This window comes from Scyliorhinus canicula, chromosome 7 (assembly GCF_902713615.1).
Source record: "Scyliorhinus canicula chromosome 7, sScyCan1.1, whole genome shotgun sequence".
Taxonomy (NCBI): Eukaryota; Metazoa; Chordata; class Chondrichthyes; order Carcharhiniformes; family Scyliorhinidae; genus Scyliorhinus; species Scyliorhinus canicula.
In genome coordinates this window covers 53,106,625-53,126,890 of record NC_052152.1, presented here as the reverse complement: position 1 = coordinate 53,126,890, position 20,266 = coordinate 53,106,625, and the positions used below count along the sequence as shown (strand labels likewise).

The 20,266-nt window shown below is 44.1% G+C and overlaps 1 protein-coding gene across 1 annotated transcript in view; it reads right to left on the bottom strand.

Annotated features, from left to right (window-relative positions):
- The window catches only part of LOC119968970 (sodium/potassium-transporting ATPase subunit alpha), a 60,314-nt gene that overhangs the window by 9,447 nt on the left and 30,601 nt on the right, over nt 1–20,266 (bottom strand). Inside the window, exons 7-15 of the mRNA XM_038802028.1 lie at nt 15,908–16,025; nt 13,111–13,379; nt 12,713–12,911; nt 11,940–12,049; nt 10,361–10,495; nt 9,648–9,840; nt 4,168–4,343; nt 2,555–2,691; nt 690–840 (exon numbers count right to left, since the gene is read on the bottom strand). Coding sequence (XP_038657956.1) covers nt 690–840; nt 2,555–2,691; nt 4,168–4,343; nt 9,648–9,840; nt 10,361–10,495; nt 11,940–12,049; nt 12,713–12,911; nt 13,111–13,379; nt 15,908–16,025 — 1,488 coding nt within the window. The remainder of the gene's footprint in view (nt 1–689; nt 841–2,554; nt 2,692–4,167; nt 4,344–9,647; nt 9,841–10,360; nt 10,496–11,939; nt 12,050–12,712; nt 12,912–13,110; nt 13,380–15,907; nt 16,026–20,266) is intronic.

The following is a 20,266-nucleotide window of genomic DNA, read 5'->3' as shown; positions in this document are numbered from 1 at the left end:
CTGTGTTTGCCACCAGTGACATTAGTGATAGGGTAACCCTGGACAAGATACCTGGTTCATACGTAGTGTCTTGCACTGCTAGGTGAAAGGTGGAATTTAGTTTTCTTTCAAATTCAGAAAGTCTGTGCATTGGACCTCAAAAGATTTGTGTAGTCGAATTCTATTAACCATAAATTCTAAGGTTTACTTGCAGCTTAAAGGCTGCTGACTGTGCCACAATGTGGCACAGTTTGGAAGCTGACCGTTCTTAGGCCTTATACAAGACTGGCTCTGCAGCAAAGGTTGAAAATCCAATCAAAGTGATGTAAATTACTCAGGTTCGCGTCTTGGGTGTGATGGAACCTCTGCTTGCAGCATAGACTAGCCTCCCATCATGATACACTTTGCAAGTGCATCATGATGGGAGGCTATTCTATGCTGCAGGCAGAGGTTTCATCACACCCAAGACGTGAACCCTGAGCAAAATCTAAGATTTTGCATATATCATTTGAATAGGAGACTTCACTTGAATAATTTCTGCATTACACAAGTTAATGCTCACAATGCAATATTGTTTAAACGCAAGTCTTTCTCTTGCTTTTCCACTCTCAACTATTATATGGAGTAGATTGCAATATGACAAAATACTGCACAATCATTTGATGAATGGGGAGGGAAAAAGAACTGCATCTCATTCAGAGGTTTCTTACCTGTCGCTGACAACCTTCCACGATGATCAGTTTCTGTTGGGGAGAAGTTCTAGCAAAGACTATCTCGGTATGATAGTGTAAGATGTCATCTAGTTGCTCGACGGTTAGGTCTTTGAGGTCTGTACCATGGATAACACAGGCTTTGGCATCCCTATGTCACAAGAATTCCAACAGGAGGCTCAGTAACATGGCAATACTTATGGAAACTATTCTTTGACCAGCATTTACATTTTTAAAAAATATTTTTTTATTCTCCTCCTTTTTCACATTTCTCCCAAATTTACACCCAACAATAAACAATAATCAGCAACGAATGCAACATCAATCCCCATATCATTAACAACGATCCCATCCTCACACCAAACCCCAGACATTGGCCCGCATGTCAACATAAACAAATGACAAAGGGGAATCAGGAATCATCCACAGTCACCATTAACACATACAGTCCACCTCCCCCCAACCCCGTTAATGTTCGATGTAATCCAATTCTTGCAAGTGCATAATGAATAACACCCATGAATTTTAGAATCCCTCCATCCTTCCCCTCAGTTCAAATTTGACCGTTTCAAGCATTAAGAATTCCAGGGCACAGGGTGGAGAGGTTGATCGCCACCCTAACAGGACCCGCCTTCGGGCGATCAACGAGGCGAAGGCTACAACATCTGCCTCCGCGCCCATTTCCAACCCTGGCTGGTCCGACACCCTGAATATGGCCTCCCGAGGGCCCGGGTCCAGTTTCACGTGCACCACTTTAGAGATTACCCTAAACACCTCCTTCCAGTAATCCTCTAGCTTTGGACAGGCCCAAAACATATGACCGTGGTTTGCAGAGCTTCCCCAGCAACATTCACACACATCTTCTACCCCATCAAAGAGCCGGCTCATCCTTGCCCTTGTAAGGTGCGCTCTGTACACCACCTTCAGCTGTATCACCCCAACCTCACACACGAGGTGGAGGCGTTCACCCTCCGGAGCACCTCACACAGAACCCCTCCTCCATACCCTCTCCCAACTCTTCCTCCCACTTTGCCTTGATCCCTTCTAGTGGCACCGTTTCTTCCTCCAATATAGCCCCTGTAAACTGGCGATACTACCCCCTTCCCCCTGTCGTCAGCACCTCCTCCAGCAATGTGGAAGCCGGCTCTACTGGGAAGCTCTGTATCTCCTTTCTGGCAAAATCTCAAACCTGCATAAATCTAATTATTTTCCCCTGCTCCAGCCCATGCTTCGCTCCCAGCTCCTTCAATCCTGCAAAACAACCCACCCATGAAATAAAACTTTTAGAGTTCTAATTCCTTTCTCCTCCCAGCTCTGAAAATTTCCATCCCCCAAGAAATAAATCTTTTAGTGTTCCCCAAGAAATAAACCTTTTCGTGTACCAGCATTCACATTTTAACATAGGTTGTCGAGCCATTGAAAAGAGTCGCAGGTGAGACTGATCCTACCCTCACCTGATATTTTCCCACGAGGGGGAGGGGGGGGGTCACTGGATAGCAATTAGGAACAAGCTTCCTGTTGATTCCCTCCCACCATCTAGCTTCAGGGACAGAATCCAGTCTCTGGGGAGCAGTATTGAAATTAATTCACAGCATATACTAGGAATTGAACCGTATGATCTGTTAGCCTAGTTACGTGTGCTTTTATTTATCAAGTCATTGAAGGAGTTGCAGTGAGTTTTAAATTAAGTGGATCTCAGGAAAGAGAGAAACTCTGCTTTGTACACTGAAAGAACTCAGATTCCATATCCATCCAGTTCTGAGTTGGGCAATCTTAGTCTGGGTGGCAGCAAAGATATTACAATTGGCCTCAGCAACACAGAGCTATGAAAGGAAAACTCAACCAAGCTTCCAGCTTCTTCTTACCTGGGATTAACTTGACTACTGGGAATGTTCAAACGAGCAGCAATGTCTTCTACAGTCTCATTTCCTTCAGAGATGATACCCACACCCTTAGCAATGGCTTTAGCTGTGATTGGATGGTCACCAGTTACCATAATCACCTATAACATACAAGTTGAAAAACAGGAAAAGAATATATATCTTTGCTTAGAGATAATTGGAGCAGTCTCTGGCAAGCAAATTATCAATGGTAGTGGTTCTGCGCGAGACCAATTTACCAATAGTTTCCTGCAGTTATCAGTGTTTGAACATTTCTCTCAATCTTTGTTAGCTATCCGGTTGGTGGCTTTGGGAGAATTAGTCAGAAGTTTCCAATGATGCAAAGAATTTTGAACTTGGAGAAGAAGTGGACTGATGTAATTTAACACAATTTAAAAAAAAAATTTGTTCATAGGATGAGGGCCAGCATTTATTGCCCATCCCTAATTGCCCTCGAGTCACATGTAGGCCAGACCAAATAAAGATGGCAGATTTCCTTCCCTAAAGGACATTAGTGAACCAGATGGGTTTTTAACGACAATCGGCAATGGTTTCATGATCCTCATGAGGATTTTAATTCCAGATTTTATTATTGAATTCAAATTTCACCATAGGCAGTGGTGGGATTCGAACCCGGGTCCCCAGAGCATTACCCTGGGTTTCTAGTTTCTAGTCCAGTGACAATATCACCAGGCCACTACCTCCCCAATGTATTATTACCTCTGTTGGTTAGCTTAATATCAACCATATTTATAACACGCAACATTCAAAGCTGAATATTCAGCAAGAGTGATTTAAATGTTATAGAGCATTAATGTTTAATTAACTAGAAGCATGAGGCTATACCATAGCAAATGGGAGTAATAGGATGCATTACAAAAGTGATTCAATATAAAGTAAAAACATCATTTCTGCCCTTTTGTATACAATATTGTGTTCAGTTTTTGTCCTTTCACAGAATGGGTGACAGAGGCAGCTAGAAACAGTTAATGAATGACATTAAAAACCCTTAGATTATCATGATCAGATTAGAGCTGGATCTGCTTTTAAAAAGCATAAACATTAGGCAAATAGAAAGGAGATCTAAGGAATCAGTCCATGTCCAGCAGTATGACTATTTGTCTTGGAAACGGGAGAAAAATAGGGGACACGTGCAAGTTATGCAAGCATAGAACTAGGTAATGCCAGGTTTCTCTCTCTCACGGGGGCACTGACATTTGGAACAAGCTACCAGGTCATGTATTGAAGGTGGATACAGTGCAAATATTACAAAGGGAATGAATCTCCTCCAGCTCAGAATGCAGCTGATATTGCAGTACAAAAAAAACAAGTGAGGTATTAGGCTATGTGATACATGGAACTCGCATTAAACGGTCAAGAATAATTTCCCAGTTGCTTTTTCCCCTCTGAATTGGTTTTTTGAACTGGTTTTCAAAAATACATTGCATTTTGTATCACATGAAAACTGATGCCAGTATCGGAGCTGCCTCACTACTGTACAATTATCACCTGGCTAACCTCTAGCTGAGTGTTTATGTAGAGCTCATTTTACATTAGTTTCCTGTGCTTTGGTGTAACTCAAAATAAATCATTTTTACCTTGATCCCAGCACTTCTGCATTTGCCAACAGCATCCGGTACAGCAGCACGGGGTGGATCAATCATAGACATCAGTCCAACAAAGCATAGATCGGTTAGGGGGAAATTGGGCTCATCTCCATCAAATGGAAATCCTTCTCCATATGTATCTTCAGGCAATGCAAAATGGCAGAATCCTACAAGCAAATAATGAGAGTTCATCAGGGAAAATTGCACTTGATTTCTCAATTATTTATACAAAACAAATAACTACAAGTCCAACTTAAGATTTTCTTCAGAGAAGAATAAATTATTTAGAAGGTACAAAGATGTGGTGCAGTGAGCGATGGGTCGTGGATTGCAACCCATCTCAGACAGAACTAAAGTTTTGTCTGCCAGCAGTTAGACCCAATATATATTCAATTTAGGGAGTCATTTCAATTTTCATTTCATGGCCGAGCTAAATCCACATTTGACATGTAGGAGCCTTTTAAAGACCAGTTGATTAGAGTGCAGGCATGTGCCTGTGAAAATGAAGGACAGAATTGGCAGGATTAAGTAACCATGGATGACAGGGGAAATCGCGAGACTAGTTAAGAAGAAAAGCAAGCATACACAAGGTCTAGGAAACTAAAAACAAACAAAGCTTTTGAGGAATATAGGAAAAGTAGGAACAAACTCAAGCAGGGAGCTAGGAGGGCCAAAAGGGGCCATGAAAGATCATTGGCAAATAGGGTCAAGGAAAATCCCATGGTCTTTTAAATATTATATCTAAGGAGCAAGAGGGAAAGAGTAGCCACACTCGAGGACAAAGGAGGAATGTTATGTGTGGAGTCAGAGCAAGTGCGAGATCCTTAATGAGTACTTGCATCGGTATTCACCACCGAGAGGAACATGATGGATGTTGATGTTAGGGATGGATGTATGTTGAACGTTATGATGATGCCGGCGGTGGAAGGGGAGGCGGAGATAGTGGTGGCGCTAGATGCGGAGAAGGCCTTTGATAGGGTCGAGTGGGGGTACTTGTGGGAGGTGCTGGAAAGGTTCGGGTTTGGGGAGGGGTTTGTCAGTTGGGTGAGGCTGTTGTATGAGGCCCCGATGGCGAGTGTGGCCACGAATAAGAGGAAGTTGGAGTATTTTCGACTATACCGAGGGACGAGGCAGGGGTATCCCCTGTCCTCCCTACTTTTTGCGCTGGTAATTGAACCCCTGGCTATGGCGCTGAGGGAGTCGGGGGATTGGAGGGGGCTGGTCCGGGGTGGGGAGGAGCACAGAGTGTCGCTCTATGCGGATGACCTATTGTTGTATGTGGCGGACCCGGTGGGGGGAATGCCGGTGGTGATGGGGATTCTCCGGGAATCTGGGGATTTCTCAGGGTATAAGCTTAACTTTGGGAAAAGCGAACTGTTTGTGGTACACCCGGGGGGGGGGGGGGGGGTGAGTGATGATTGGGAGACTCCCACTGAGAAGGGCGGAGAGGAGCTTCAGGTACTTGGGAGTTCAGGTGGCCAGGAGCTGGGGGGCCTTGCACAAGCTAAACCTCAAGGCTGGTGGAGCAAATGGAGGAGGAGTTTAAGAGGTAGGACATGCTGCCGCTGTCTTTGGCGGGTAGGGTGCAGTCAGTCAAGATAACAGTGCTCCCAAGGTTTCTGTTCCTCTTCCAGTGCCTCCCCATCCTTATCCCGAAGGCTTTTTTCAGGCGGGTTAACAGGAGCATTACGGGGTTTGTGTGGGCGCACGGGACTCCAAGGGTGAGACGGGTGTTCTTGGAGCGGGGGGGGGGGGGGGGGTGCTGGCGTTGCCCAACCTGGGGGTATTATTGGGCTGCCAACGCAGCGATGGTGCGTAAGTGAGTAATGGACGGGGAGGGGGCGGCATGGAAGAGGCTGGAGATGGCATCCTGTGTGGGTACGAGCCTGGAAGCGCTCGCAACGGCGCCACTGCCTCCGACGAGGTATACCACGAGCCCGGTGGTGGCAGCTACCCTCAAGATTTGGGGGCAATGGAGGCGGCCCATGGGGGAGGTGGGGGCCTCGATGGGGTCCCCAATACGGGGGAACCACCGGTTTGTTCCAGGGAGAATTGATGGCGGGTTCCTGAGTTGGCACAGGGCAGGTGTCAGGAGGCTGGGGGACCGGTTCATAGACGGGAAGTTTGCGAGCCTGGGTGAGCTGGAAGGGAAGTTCAGGCTCCCCCCGGGGAACACCTTTAGGTACATGCAAGTAAGGGCGTTTGTCAGGCGGCAGGTGGCGGTGTTCCCCCTGCCGCCGCCGCGTGGGGTCCAGGACAGGGTGCTCTCGGGGGTGTGGGTTGGAGAGGGGAGGATCTCGGAAGTGTACCAGGTGATGCAGGAGGTAGACAAGGCCTCTGTGGAGGAGCTGAAAGATAAATGGGAGGAGGAGCTGGGTGAGGAGATTGAGGGGGGGACGTGGGCGGAATCCCTAGAAAGGGTGAACTCCTCCTCTTGTGTGCGAGGCTTAGCCTCATAGAGTTTAAGGTACTGCATAGGGCTCATATGATCGGGACAAGGATGAGCCGGTTTTTTGGGACCGAAGACAGGTGTATTAGGTGCGCAGGGAGCCCAGCAAACCATGTCCACATGTTCTGGACATGCCCAGCGCTGGGGGAATTTTGGAAGGATGTAGTAAGGACGGTATCGAGGGTGGTAGGATCCAGGGTCAATCCAGGCTGGGGACTCGCAATATTTGGGGTTGCAGTGGAGCCGGGAGTGCAGGAGGCAAAAGAGGCCGGTGTTCTGGCCTTTGCGTCCCTAGTAGCCCGGTGGAGGATTCTTTTAGTGGAAGGATGCGAGGCCCCCAAGCGTGGAGGCCTGGGTCAACGATATGGCAGGGTTTATTAAATTGGAGAGGGTGGAATTTGCCCTAAGGGGGTCAATGCAGGGGTTTTTCAGGAGATGGCAAACATTCCTAGATCTCCTGGCAGAACAGTAAAAACAAAAGGTCAGCAGCAGCAGCAACCTTGGCGGGTCGGGGGGGGGGGGGGGGGGGGGGGGTGTTGTCTCTTTGTTTTTGTTTTGGGTTGAATATCTGTTATTTGCCAATGACGGTGTTAATTTATTATTTCTCTTTTGTATTTACCTGGGGGGGGGGGGGGGGGGGGCTGTTTTTTTTGTTAGAATTTTCTGTTATTGTTTTCTTTTTTGTGAAAATGTGAAAATGTGAATGAAAATTATTGTTAAAAAAAAAGGGGATGGATGTGTGAGTATTCCAGATCATGTCAGTTTAATGAAGGAGGAAGTGTTGACTATCTTAAAATTCATTAAGGTATGGGATGGGATATATCACAGATTACTGTAAGATGCAAGAGAAGAAATAGCTGGGGACTTAACACATATCTTTGAACCATCGTTTACCACAGGTCAGGTTCCAGAGGACTGGAGAATAGCCAATGTTGTCCCTTTGTTTAAGAAGGGAAGCAGGGATAATCCAGGTAATAATAGACCAAGAAGCCTGATGTCAATAGTGGGGAACTGTTGGAGAAGATACTGAGGGACAGGGTTTATTCACATTTGGCGAATGGACTTGTTAGTGATAGCACGGTTGCATGGTGGTTAGCGTCAATGCTTCACAGCTCCATGGTCCCAGGTTCAGTTCCCGGCTGGGTCACTGTCTGTGCGGAGTCTGCACGTCCTCCCAGTGTGTGCGTGGGTTTCCTCCGGGTGCTTCGGTTTCCTCCCACAGTCCAAAGATGTGCGGGTTAGGTGGATTGGCCATGCTAAATTGCCCGTAGTGTCCTAAAAAGTAAGGTTAAGGGGGGGGTTGTTGGGTTACGGGTATAGGGTGGATACGTGGGTTTGAGTAGGGTGATCATTGCTCGGCACAACATCGAGGGCCGAAGGGCCTGTTCTGTGCTGTACTGTTCTATGTTCTATGATGGGTAACATGGTTTTGTGCGGGAAGGCCATGTCTCACCAAGTTGGTAAAGTCTTTTGAGGCGGTGACAAAATTAATTGATGAGGGAAAGGCTGTGGATGTCATCTCCATGGACTTTTGTAAGGCGTTTGACAAGGTCCCTCATGGCAGACTGGTACAAAAGGTAAAGTGGCATGGGATTCGGGGTGTGCTAGCTAGATGGATAAAGAACTGGCTTGGCAACAGGAGACAGAGAGAAGGGAGGTTTTCCAAAGGGATAAGTGCTCAGATCACTTTGTAATATATACATACAAATAAGTCCAACAGGTTTATTTAGAATCATGAGTGTTTGAAGCATAGCTCCTTCTCAGATAGTCACTAAGATAGGTGGAGTTGCAGAGAGTGAAGAGGACGGTCCAAGAGTACAGCAGAATATTGATAGATTGGAGAGTTGGAATGAGCAATGGCAGATGGAGTTCAATCCGGAGAAACGTGAGGTGATACATTTTGGAAGATCAAATTTAGGTGTGAATTGTACAGTAAAAGGAACCCTCAGGAACATTGACATACAGAGGGATATGGCTGTTCAGGTCCATAGTTCCATGAAAGTAGCAATGCAGGTGGATAAGGTACCCAAGAAGGCACACAGCATGCTTACCGTCATCAGCTAGGGCACTGGGTACAAGAGTTGACATGTCATGTTACAGTTGCATAAAACTTTAGTTAGGCCACATTTGGACTATTGCGTGCAGTTCTGGTTGCCACACTACCAGAAGGATGTGGATGCTTTGTAGAGAGGTTTACCAGGATGTTGCTTCGTCTCAAGGATGTGAACTATGAAGAGAGGTTGAATAAACTCGGATTGTTTTCGTTGGAAAGACAGAGGCTGACGGGAGACCTGATTGAGGTGCACAATATTTTGAGGTATAGATAGGGTGAATAATCGGAAGCTTTTTCCCCAGGGTGGAAGACTCAATTACAAAGGGGCATAAGTTTCAGGGCCAGAGGGAGAAAGGTTTGGGAAGTTTAGCAGGGAAGGTTTTTTTATGCAGAGGGTGATGGGTGCCTGGAACGCATCATCCAGTGAAAGCGGTGATAACAATTTTTTAAGATGCATCTTGATAAGACACATGCGGGGAATGAAAGAATACAGATCGTTTAGGCAATAAGTAGTAGGTCTAAATAACAAATCTGGATTGGTACAGGCTTAGTGGGCCAAAGGACCTGTTCCTGTGACGTAATGTTCTTTGTTCACAGTTTGTAACTACTCACAATTTGGGATATTTCAGAAAAATTTTGCCTATGCAACATTTATTGCACATCAAAAAATCAATCCACTGTAGGATGTTTTGATCTAAAAGATACAAATATAACTGCAGGTATTAAAATAAAAACATTTAAAAAATTTGGGTTGATTTTCCTCTCTGATCACAAAGGTCAAATGTGACAATCCTCATCCTATCACAACAGCTGATGCTTCAGAGACTAAGAATTAAATCTGCAGCTTTGTTTCATTTTTTTCAATGTTTAAGATTCAAGAGGCTTAAGTGCTCAAAGGTTCGTTGAATTTGTGTCATTACCTTCTCCAGCACGTCTACCCCTGCCACTGACCCACACCTCATTCCTTACCTAGCACTCGCTCTCCCAAGCCACCCAGCTCCAAGTAAGCATTCTGGAATGCTTCTTTCATCTCCTCAGTCAATTCCTGTTCTTCACCATTCAGAAGGATTTTGGAACAACGGTCTAGAATTCGTTCTGGTGCCCCCTTCATCACTAACAGGTAGCGACTTTCACCGGGTTTTTCACACTCATGGATGGATAGCTGAAGGCAGAATCATTGAAATTTAGAAAGTCAGAAACATCACTTAATTGTATCTGCTAAAAATTGTTCCATCAGGTGAAAATTTATTTTAACCTCACCAGACAGAATTAAACTGTTACAAGGTATAAAGTTTCTGGAACGAGGAAACAGGGCAAAGAAGTAGGGAGCAAAAAGGAAAGTTTTCAACCGATGCGACCAGGTCAGTTATTCATGCAAATTTAAATGGAATTGGAAAGCTCAGGTTATAAAGGCAGTCTTTACACCAACCATGACACTTCACATTAATTTGTGCTGGGTTGTTAACTTTGGGTAAGAGAAACATTCTTCCACCACCACAAACTATTTGGTGCAATTGAAAGAAGTTGATCTAGTCTTCAGTCTCATGGTCTCAAGAATCAGCAAATACTGCAGCACAGCCCCAAAGGTTTATTTCCTGGTCTACCACCCACTTAGCATAGCATTCTACTTGGATCCAGGTTTCCCGAAAGTAATGCTCAGCTCTTTAGAATGTCCTCGATACCTGATATTTATTGGTGGAGTTGAATGGAATTTCCACAATCTTTGGGTTTTTGTCCCTCATTTGCTGAACTGATCCACAGCAAAGTTCAATACACTTCAGGAGGGCAGATTCAGAAGCATCTCCAGCAACACTTCGCTACATGAAAATAGGAAATACAATTAATGGTGGCCGATTTAACATCAGAAAAACAAATATCTGCACTCAATGGGTGTAAGTAAAAGTTTCAATGCAGTAATCAAGTGTTTTCTCTCAATAAATCCCCATTACCCAAAATTAAATGTAATAGTACGTCAGGTTTCACCATGTGCTCCTGAATGCAGTTTGCAATTTACATACTCACCTCAAGGGTGGCACAGTAACACAGTGGTTAGCACTGCTGCTGCACAGCACCAGGTACCCAGGTTCAATTCTGGCATTGGGTGACTGTGTGGAATTTGTACTTTCCCCCCGTATCTGTGTGGGTTTCCTCCGGGTGCTCCGTTTTCCTCCCAGTCCAAAGACGTGCAAGTTAGGTGGATTGGCTATGATAAATTGCCCCTTTGTGTCCAAAGGTGTGCAGGTTAGGTGGGATGAAGGCCATTGGGGGAGGGGGGGTGGGGGTGCGCTAGATAGGGGGTTCTTTCAGTGGTTCAGTGCAGATTTGATGGGTCTATTGGCTGCCTTCCACACTGTAGGAATTTCATAGCTATTAGCTATTACCTAGTATACAGAATGCAAGCAATGTCAGAGAAATTGGGAGTAAAATGCAAAACGTTAAGCAGCTTTTACATTACACTTAATTCTGATCTTGGCATTTGTGCTGCTAAATTAGACTCTTATCTCAGCGGCCGATGAATAAGAAATTGCAAGCCTGCGACCAAGGATTATCTGTTTGAATGAGAACAGTTCATGTTTATCACATTGCAAGAACTCAAATTAAAATAGTATCAATACACAAATAGGTGATATCAGCCGGTGAAAAATCCAAATCAAAAGACTTAATTTTGTAGCCACCTCCAACGGCCAGTTTTTAAATAAAATCTCTCAACAACACAATTTTATTGTTTAGAACAGTCTGAATGCAAGTATGAAAGTGGGAGGCAGTGGCGTAATGTTATTGTCACTGTATTAGTAATCCGGAGACCTAGGGTCATGCGCTGGGAACCTGGCTTCGATTCCAACCTCCGGTAACTGTCTGTTTGCACTTTCTCCCCATGGCTGCGTGGGTTTCCTCCGTGTGCTCCGGTTTTCTTCCACAGTCCAAAGATGTGCAGGTTAGGTGGATTGACCATGTTAAATTGCCCCTTAGGGTAGAGTTTCAGGAATAGGGTGGGAGATTGGGCCTAGGTAGGGTGGTCTTTCGAAGGGTCGGTGCAAACTCGATGGGCAGAATGGCCTCCTAGTGCACTGTAGGAATTCTATTCTATCTTCACTGCAGATTGCACCATTATGCATCAAAGGTAATTAATCATCACCTCTGATGGAATCTGACAAACCTAGTCCTCAAATTTGAGCTGTATTATGTCGTAATCATGAAATTTCCAGTGGAGAGAGCACAAGTTTGAAACCATCGGAATTTATGTCACAAAATTAAACTCACCTTCAGAATTGGCAAATTTTCTTGACCTGCATGGAAAACAGCACGGTTGCACAATGCTGCAACACGGGATAGTGCAGACCAAGTGGGAGAAGTCTTGTCAAAGGCAGCACCTACAAAAGTCAGGCACTGATCGTTAAATCTCAATTATACCATTTTCGAGGGTTCAAATTTTTATAATTTCAAAGCAAGCAATATTTATGCCATTTTATCTTATGCAACTTTTGAAACATTAATTTATAAGGACAGCGTTTAGGTGCGAGTTTAAAAAAAAAGGATCAAGCCAACATGAAGCAGTCTGCAGAATAGTTAACTGCAGTTAGTCCACATGTTCATACATGTAGCAGAGAACAGTCTCATGAAAAGAGAAAGGCAGTTAACTCAACTGTCCCAAGTGCTGAAGGTTTGTAAACTTTGCGAAATAATCATTGCCTGGCAATAGATCAGCCTGGTTGCCACCTTCCTTTCCTCTTTTGTACTTTATTACCAAAAATGACTGCTATCACATGAATTTTACTCAAAATTTGGAAGCTGACGAAATTCATTTAACCAGCAGACAAGTACTCGAGTACAAAACTCAAAGCCATCCAAGATTACTGAGGGCTTATGACAATTTCTCCCCAAATAACTATGCGCACCAACTTATCTCAGTGTTTCAAACGAGGAAGCCCAAATCTTTGAGATTAGAACAGGTCTCCTTATCTAAAATGATGCAGCCAGTGAAATCTATGTTTTAAAAGATTGAGCACTTATACTAAGGAAACTATTCCTCTCACCTGACTGGTTCTCAGTAGTATCAGCTTCATGGATCTGGTTGTCAAACCACATGTGAGCGACGGTCATTCGATTCTGTGTTAGTGTTCCAGTCTTGTCAGAACAGATAGTGGAGGTTGATCCAAGTGTTTCCACAGCTTCAAGATTCTTCACTAAGCAATTTTTCCGAGCCATACGTTTGGCAGTCAGGGTTAGACACACCTGGAGAGGAGATAAAAGGTTCAAATTCTTATTTGCTTCACCTCCCTAATAATTTGCTCCCTATTTCTTCAAAAGATGCTGCTTGTATTTTGAAATCAACAGAACGAACATTGAACAGGTTCTACAACAATCTGTGCCACCAAATTACTTCCGAGGTAAAGATGAAAATGGGCCCACTAAGTTCAATGCCATCTCATACCGTGACAGTAGCAAGTAAGCCCTCTGGCACATTGGCAACAATGATTCCAATCAAGAAGATGACTGCTTCAAGCCAGCTGTATCCAAGAATGAGGGACAGAATGAAGAAGCTGACGCCAAGGAACACTGCCACTCCGGTGATGATGTGGATGAAATGTTCGATTTCAATGGCAATTGGAGTTCGTCCAACCTCCAGTCCAGATGCTAGAGTTGCAATCCTACCCATGACAGTACGGTCACCTGTACAGATGACAATACCACGAGCAGTACCTACATGAACAGCAAGTTTGATATTAATATTTCAAGAAAATATCTCGAGGTTGCCAAAACTTTTACACATCCTATTGAATGCGCTCAAAATGTAGTCACTGTTGGATAGCCAATTTTCATGTAAGCCCGCCACTATCAGCAGTAAGAAATTATATATCTTTCGGAGGACGTTGATGAAAGAATAATAGCTGGCCAGGAAATCAGGAGACTGCAATGATCTTTTTCAAATAAATGCCAAGGAGTTCTTGTATCCCTCTCAAGAGATACACTGAAAGTAGTTGCAGCACTCTCAGTGCAGCACTATAGTGCAGTAATTTAAAAAAAAAAAAAATTTAGAGTAGCCAATTATTTCTTCCAATTAAAGGGCAATTTAGCATGGCCAATCCACCTAACCTGCACGTCTTTGGGTTGTGGGGGTGAAACCCACGCAGACACGGGGAGAACGTGCAAACTCCACACGGACAGTGACCCAGTGCCGGGATTCGAACCCGGGTCCTCAGCGCCGTAGGCAGCAATGCTAACCACTGTGCCACCATGCTGCCCTCTATAGTGCAGTAATAAGGCCAATGGCCCAACTTTGTCGACCCAATGCAGAATTGGACTCTACCCCCATATCCTGTGGTCCTTTAGCCCCAAGAGCTATATCTAACTCTTCCTTGAAATTACACCACGTTTTGGTCTCAACTACTTTCTGTGGTAGCGAATTCCACGGACTCACCACTCTGGGTGATGAAATTCTTCCTCACCTCGGTCCGAAAAGGTATTCCCGTTATCCTCAAACTATACCCCTTCGTTCTGGACTCCCCCTCCATCAGGAACATTCTCTCTGAATATCCTCCGTCTAATCCTGTTAGAATTTTGTAAGTTTCTATGAGATCCCCTCTCACTTTTCTAAACTCCAATGAATCTAGCCCTAACCGATTTAGTCTCTCATATGACATCCCAGCAATCATCCTGGTAAACCTTTGCTGCACTCCCTCCATAGCAAGAACATCCTTCCTCAGATAAGGACACCAAAACTGCACATAATACTTCAGGTATGGCCTCACCAATGTCCTACACAATTACAGTAAAACATCTTTATTCCTATACTCAAATCCTTTCACTATGAAGTCCAACATACCATTTGCCTTCTTTACTGCCTGCTGCACCTGCGCATTTACTTTCAGCAACTGATGCACAAGGACACTAAGGTCTTGCAGAGAGTATCCACCGCTCTCAATTTATATCTATTCAAATAATAATCTGTCTTCCTATTTTTGCTACCAAAGCAGATAACCTCACATTTATCCACATTATACTGCATCTGCCATGCATGTGCCCACTCACTCAGCCTGCCCAAATCCCGCTGAAGCATCTCGGCATCTTCCTCACAGCTCACCCTCTCACACAACTTTATATCATCTGCAAATTTGGAGATAATATATTTACTTCCCTCGTCCAAATCATTAATATATAATGTGAACAGTTGAGGTTCTAACACAGATCCCTGTGGTACCCCACTAGATCTCTACCTGCCAATCAGAAAAAGACTCATTTATTCCAACCTTTTGCTTTTCATCTGCTAACCAGATTTCTATCCATCTCAAGACATTACTTGTAATCCCATGCTCTTTAACTTTACAGATTAATCTGGTATGGGAGACCTTGTCGAAAGCCTTCTGAAAGTCTAAATAAACTAAATCCACTGGTTCTTCCTGGTCATCTCTACTAGTTACATCTTCAAAGAATTCTAGTAGATTTGTCAAGCATGATTTTCCTTTCATAAATCCATGCTGACTTTGTCTGATTACACCAATGCTTTAAAAATGCTGTGCTATGAAATCCTTGATAATGTACACTAGCAACTTCCCTACTACTTATGTTAGGTTCACTGGTTTATAGTTCCCTGTTTTCGCTCTACCTTCCTTTTTAAATAACAGGGTTACATTCACTGCCCTCCAATCTGTAGAAACCATTCCAGAGTCCAAAGAATTTTAAACAGGACATTGGAAGCTAATCGATCGCATTTAAACGGATCGATTGCTGTGGATGATAATTTATAGACAACAACAGTGTCGGCCAAATCAGGTGCTCAGGTCTCAGTATGGCTAGGACCCACAATCTTCTCGCATCCAATTCTTTTTTTTTAACTAATTTAGGGGCAATTTAGCGTGGCCAATCCATCTCCCCTGCACATCTTTAGGTTGTGGAGGTGAGACACACGTAAACATGGGGAGAATGTGCACACTCCACATGGACAGTGAACCAGGGCCGGGATCGAATCCGGGTCCTCAGCGCATTGAGATAGCAGTGCTAACCACTGCACCACCGTGCTGTCCGCACCCACAATCTTCTAACTCAGCAGCAAGAGTGCTACTAATAAGCCAAATCTGACTGGATTTTCCTAATAGGAATCTAGTCATACCTTCAACGCAATTGATGGAGAAGAAAACAATGTTTTGTGTCTCCAGGGGGTTCTCATTGGTACATTCAGGTGACCGAGTCTGAGGCTCAGATTCTCCAGTCAAGAGGAATTGTAGTCATACCTTCAACACAATTGGTGGAGAAGAAAGCAATGTTCCGTGTCTCCAGGGGGTTATCACTGGTACAATCAGGTGACCGGGTCTGAGGCTCAGATTCTCCAGTCAATGAAGAATTGTCCACCTAAATGAAAACATAAAAGTGCAGTAGGTTTTGGGTAGCAAGGATCATTTTGCTTTTATACAATTGAATCACGAATTGGAATTCCAAATTCACTCTGAGGCTGTACTTATATCCTCTGCTCTTTGCAGACCCCCTTTCAGAAGCAAATAACTACACTCCGAACATATAGAGCTGCTTAACATAGTTATCCTGGTGACATCCTGGGACCTTGCCACTGACCAGGAACTGAAATTGACCAACAATATAAATACTGTGGCTACAAAAGCAGGTTGAAAGCTAGGAGCTCTCATCTTCTGACTCTACAAAGCGTGTTGACCATCTGCAAGGCACAAGGAGGGATTCATTGATGACCTCATAGTTATGGATCCTCTAGGGAATAGTAACCATTGTGAGATTCAGTTTGGGAACGAGGAAGTGGGGTCCCACACTAGTCTTCCGGAATTAAACATAGGTAATTGCATAGGCACAATGACATATTTGGTGCGAGTAGAGTTGACAGGAAGGCTAAAAGGTGGGCAGATAACGAGCAGTGGAAGTTGTTTAAGGAGATACACAATTCCTCACACTCAAATATATTCTAGAGATAGAGAAAAATGGTAAGAGGGGTAAAAAAAAAATCCATGGCTAGGCAAGGAGATTAGGGACAATACAAAGACAAAAACTAAAGTATACCACGTTGTAAAAGTCAGTGGCAGGCTGGAAGATTAGGAAACTTTCAAACATAAGCAAACAGTTAATTAAAATGTAATAAAAAGAGCTAATGTAAATTACAAAAGAAAGCTAACCCAAAGTATCAAAAAGGATAGCAAAGGCTTCTGTAAGTACATAAAAGTATAGAGAGTCACTAAAGTGAATGTTAGTTCCCTTGGAAGATGAAACCGGAGAGTTGATAATGGAGAATACAGAAATGGCAGAGATGCTACACTAATATTTTGCCTCAGCTTTCATGGTGGAGGACACTAGTACCATCCTTACAGGAATGGGTAATTCAGAGGTAATAGAAAGGGTGGAATTTAGAACAATCAGCTTCAATAGGGAAACCGCACTCAACAAACTATTGGGATGGAAGCCAAACAAGTCCCCATAGCCTGATGGCCTACATCTTAGGGTGTCAAAGGAAGTGGCAGCAGAGATAGTGGATCCAATATTCCAAAATTCCCTGGACACGGGCAAGGTTCCAATGGATTGGGTAAAATGCTAATGTAATGCCCTTATTCAAAAAGGGAGGGATGCAGAATGTAGGAAATTACAGAAAGTTAGTTTAACATCTGTTGTTGGGAAATTGTTAGAATCCATTACTAAGGAAGTAATATCAGGACATTTGGAAAGTCAAAGCGTAATCCATTAAGAGTCAGCATGGTTGTCTGAAGGGTAAATAGTGGTTGACTATTACGCCTTCAAAGATGTAACAAGTCAAGTGGATTAAGGGGGATCCTGTAGATGCAGTATATAGAACATAGAACAGTACAGCACAGAACAGGCCCTTCGGCCCTCAATGTTGTGCCGAGCAATGATCACCCCACTCAAACCCATGTATCCACCCTATACCCGTAACCCAACAACCCCACCCCCTTAACCTTACTTTTTAGGACACTACGGGCAATTTATCATGGCCAATCTACCTAACCCGCACATCTTTGGACTGTGGGAGGAAACCGGAGCACCCGGAGGAAACCCACACACACACGGGGAGGACGTGCAGACTCCGCACAGAGAGTGACCCAGCCGGGAATCGAACCTGGGACCCTGGAGCTGTGAAGCATTTATGCTAACCACCATGCTACCGTGCTGACTTCTGGAAGCATTTGATAAGGTTTCACACAGAAGGTTAATACACAAGCTTAGATAATATGGGGGTTAGTGTTAATTTATTAGCTTGGATAGAAGACTGGCTGATGGACAGAAGAGTCGGAATAAATGGGTCTTTTTCTGGATGACAAGATGTAAGTAGTGGGATGCCAAAGGGTCAGCCCTTAGGCCCAACTATTTACAATCTTGGATATAGGAATAGAAGGTTCTATAGTCAAATTTGCTGATGACACTAAAATAGGTGGGACAGTTAGTTGCAATGAGGAAATAAGGATCTTACAAATGACTATGGATAGATAGGTTAGGTGAGTGAGCCAAAATGTGGCAGATGGAGTTTAATGGGGATAAGTGTGAGGTCACCCACTCTGGGCGGACAAATGGAAAGGCAATTTATTATCTAAATGGGGAGAGACTTTGGGGTGCTACGGTGCAGAGGGATCTGGGTGTCCTCGTGCATGAGTCACAGAAAACTAGCATGCAGGTTGTTCTTGAAAATACAGAAAAATGTGTCATTTGAAACATGGAAGTCTGGCAATATCTGGTTTGAGAGGGTACAGGGAAAGATCCCACAAAAGTTTCATAGCAGCTGCAAAGAGCAGGGTTGTAAAATGCAGATTCTTGCTCACAAGCTTTAGCAAACACACAGGTTTCATGTGGGAAGCTAAAACAATGGCTCACACCTTCATGGAATGTAACTATCTCAGGAAGCATCTGGAAAAGCATGGATGAGAGTTTCAATAGCATTAAGTGACGAATGTTTAAAACAGGCAAGTCTTTCAAGTCATAACCAAGTTAAATTTTAGCATACAGCTAAGAGCAACGTTTCACACCTTAATTGAAATAAACTCTCTTAGTAAACAGCTGGAAAGGATGGAAGATGCCAGCAGAAGCCGAACAGCAACAGCAGAGAGAGAGAGAGAGAGAGAGAGAGAGAGAGAGAGCGCGAGAGAGCGAGAGAGAGAGAGAGAGAGAGCTCGGTCATAGGAAAGACAGGGCAAGCAGCCGAGTTTAAACAGTTATACATCTAAGGAAGACTAGAATTTAAACAGGAGTCAGAGTCAGCTTAGAGATAGCTAGCAGAGCCAGCTCTCACAGCTCGGTGCATGGGAAGAACAGGACACAGCAACCGAGTTCACCAGCGAATACAACTCAAGAAGACCAGATTTTAAGAAGATCGATTGCCAAGGTGGGCCTGAAGCATCCAGCAGCAGCATCCAGAAGCAAGATCTTTTTACCTTTCTGTAAAGAAAGTGTTTGCAGCTTTTAAAAGAAAAAATTATAATAATAAAATAACTTAACTTAACCTGAAAAAGTTGTTATTAGCTTACTTCACTTCCTTAATAACGCAGGACCCAGGACATCGATGCTATTAAGGGGTAAGTAGGTAAAATTCTTCGGTGAAGGTATGGGTTATACTGGGGGATAACTTGAAAAGATAGTTTGACCTGAATAGCACCCACAGAAGCCTGCATTGGAGTCAGGGAGTGAGAATCCCTGTTCACCATTTAGAATATCAACCTTTTTTTTTGTATAGGGGGAATTCTAAGAATAGTGGTGAGTTTTAACTTCAAGGTACAGCAGATAATACAGAAAGGAAATGGAACATTGGCATTTGTAGCTAGAGGAATAAAGTATAAAGACAAGGTAGCATTGTTGCAACATACAAGGCATTGGAGAGACCGCACCTGCAGCATTGTGCACAGTTTTGGTCCCCTTATTTTGAGGAAAGATGCAGTGGCATTGGTGGCAGTTCAGAAGAGGCTCACTAGATTGACTCCAGAGATGAGGGGGTTTGTTTTATGAAGAGAGATTGAGCAGCTTAGGCCAATGCTCTCCAGAGTTTAGAAGAATGAGGGGAGATCCAATTGAGGCAAACAAGATGATAAAAGGTATGGATAAAATAGATGTGGAGCAAATGCTTCCTCTTGTGGGGAATTCTAGAACGAGAGACCATGGGCACGATTCTCCGCTGCCCACGACGGGTCGGAGAATACCGGGAGGGCCTTCCCGACAATTTTCACGCCCTCCCGCTATTCTCCTCCCCCCCCCCCACGGAAAAGGCTGGAGAATGGGGGATGAGCAACATATTAGCCATGATAGAATGGCGGAGCAGACCCGATGGGCTGAATGGCCTAATTCTTCTTGTCTAATTCAGGATGTGGTGGCAAACTGCCACTTGCCTGACTGAGTACAGCACGAACAACACTCAAACTTGACATCATCCAGGACAAAGCAGCCCACATGACTCGCACCCCACCCCACTTGCCATTTTAAACAGTCATTCCCTCTTTCACTGGTAGATAACTTGCCGAGACTCCTTCATTGTTGCTGGGTCAAAATCCTGGAACATTCTTTCTTAAAGCATGTTGTGTGGCCTTACACCATATGGAATGCAATGGTTCAAGAATGTAGCTCATCACCTTCTTGAGGGC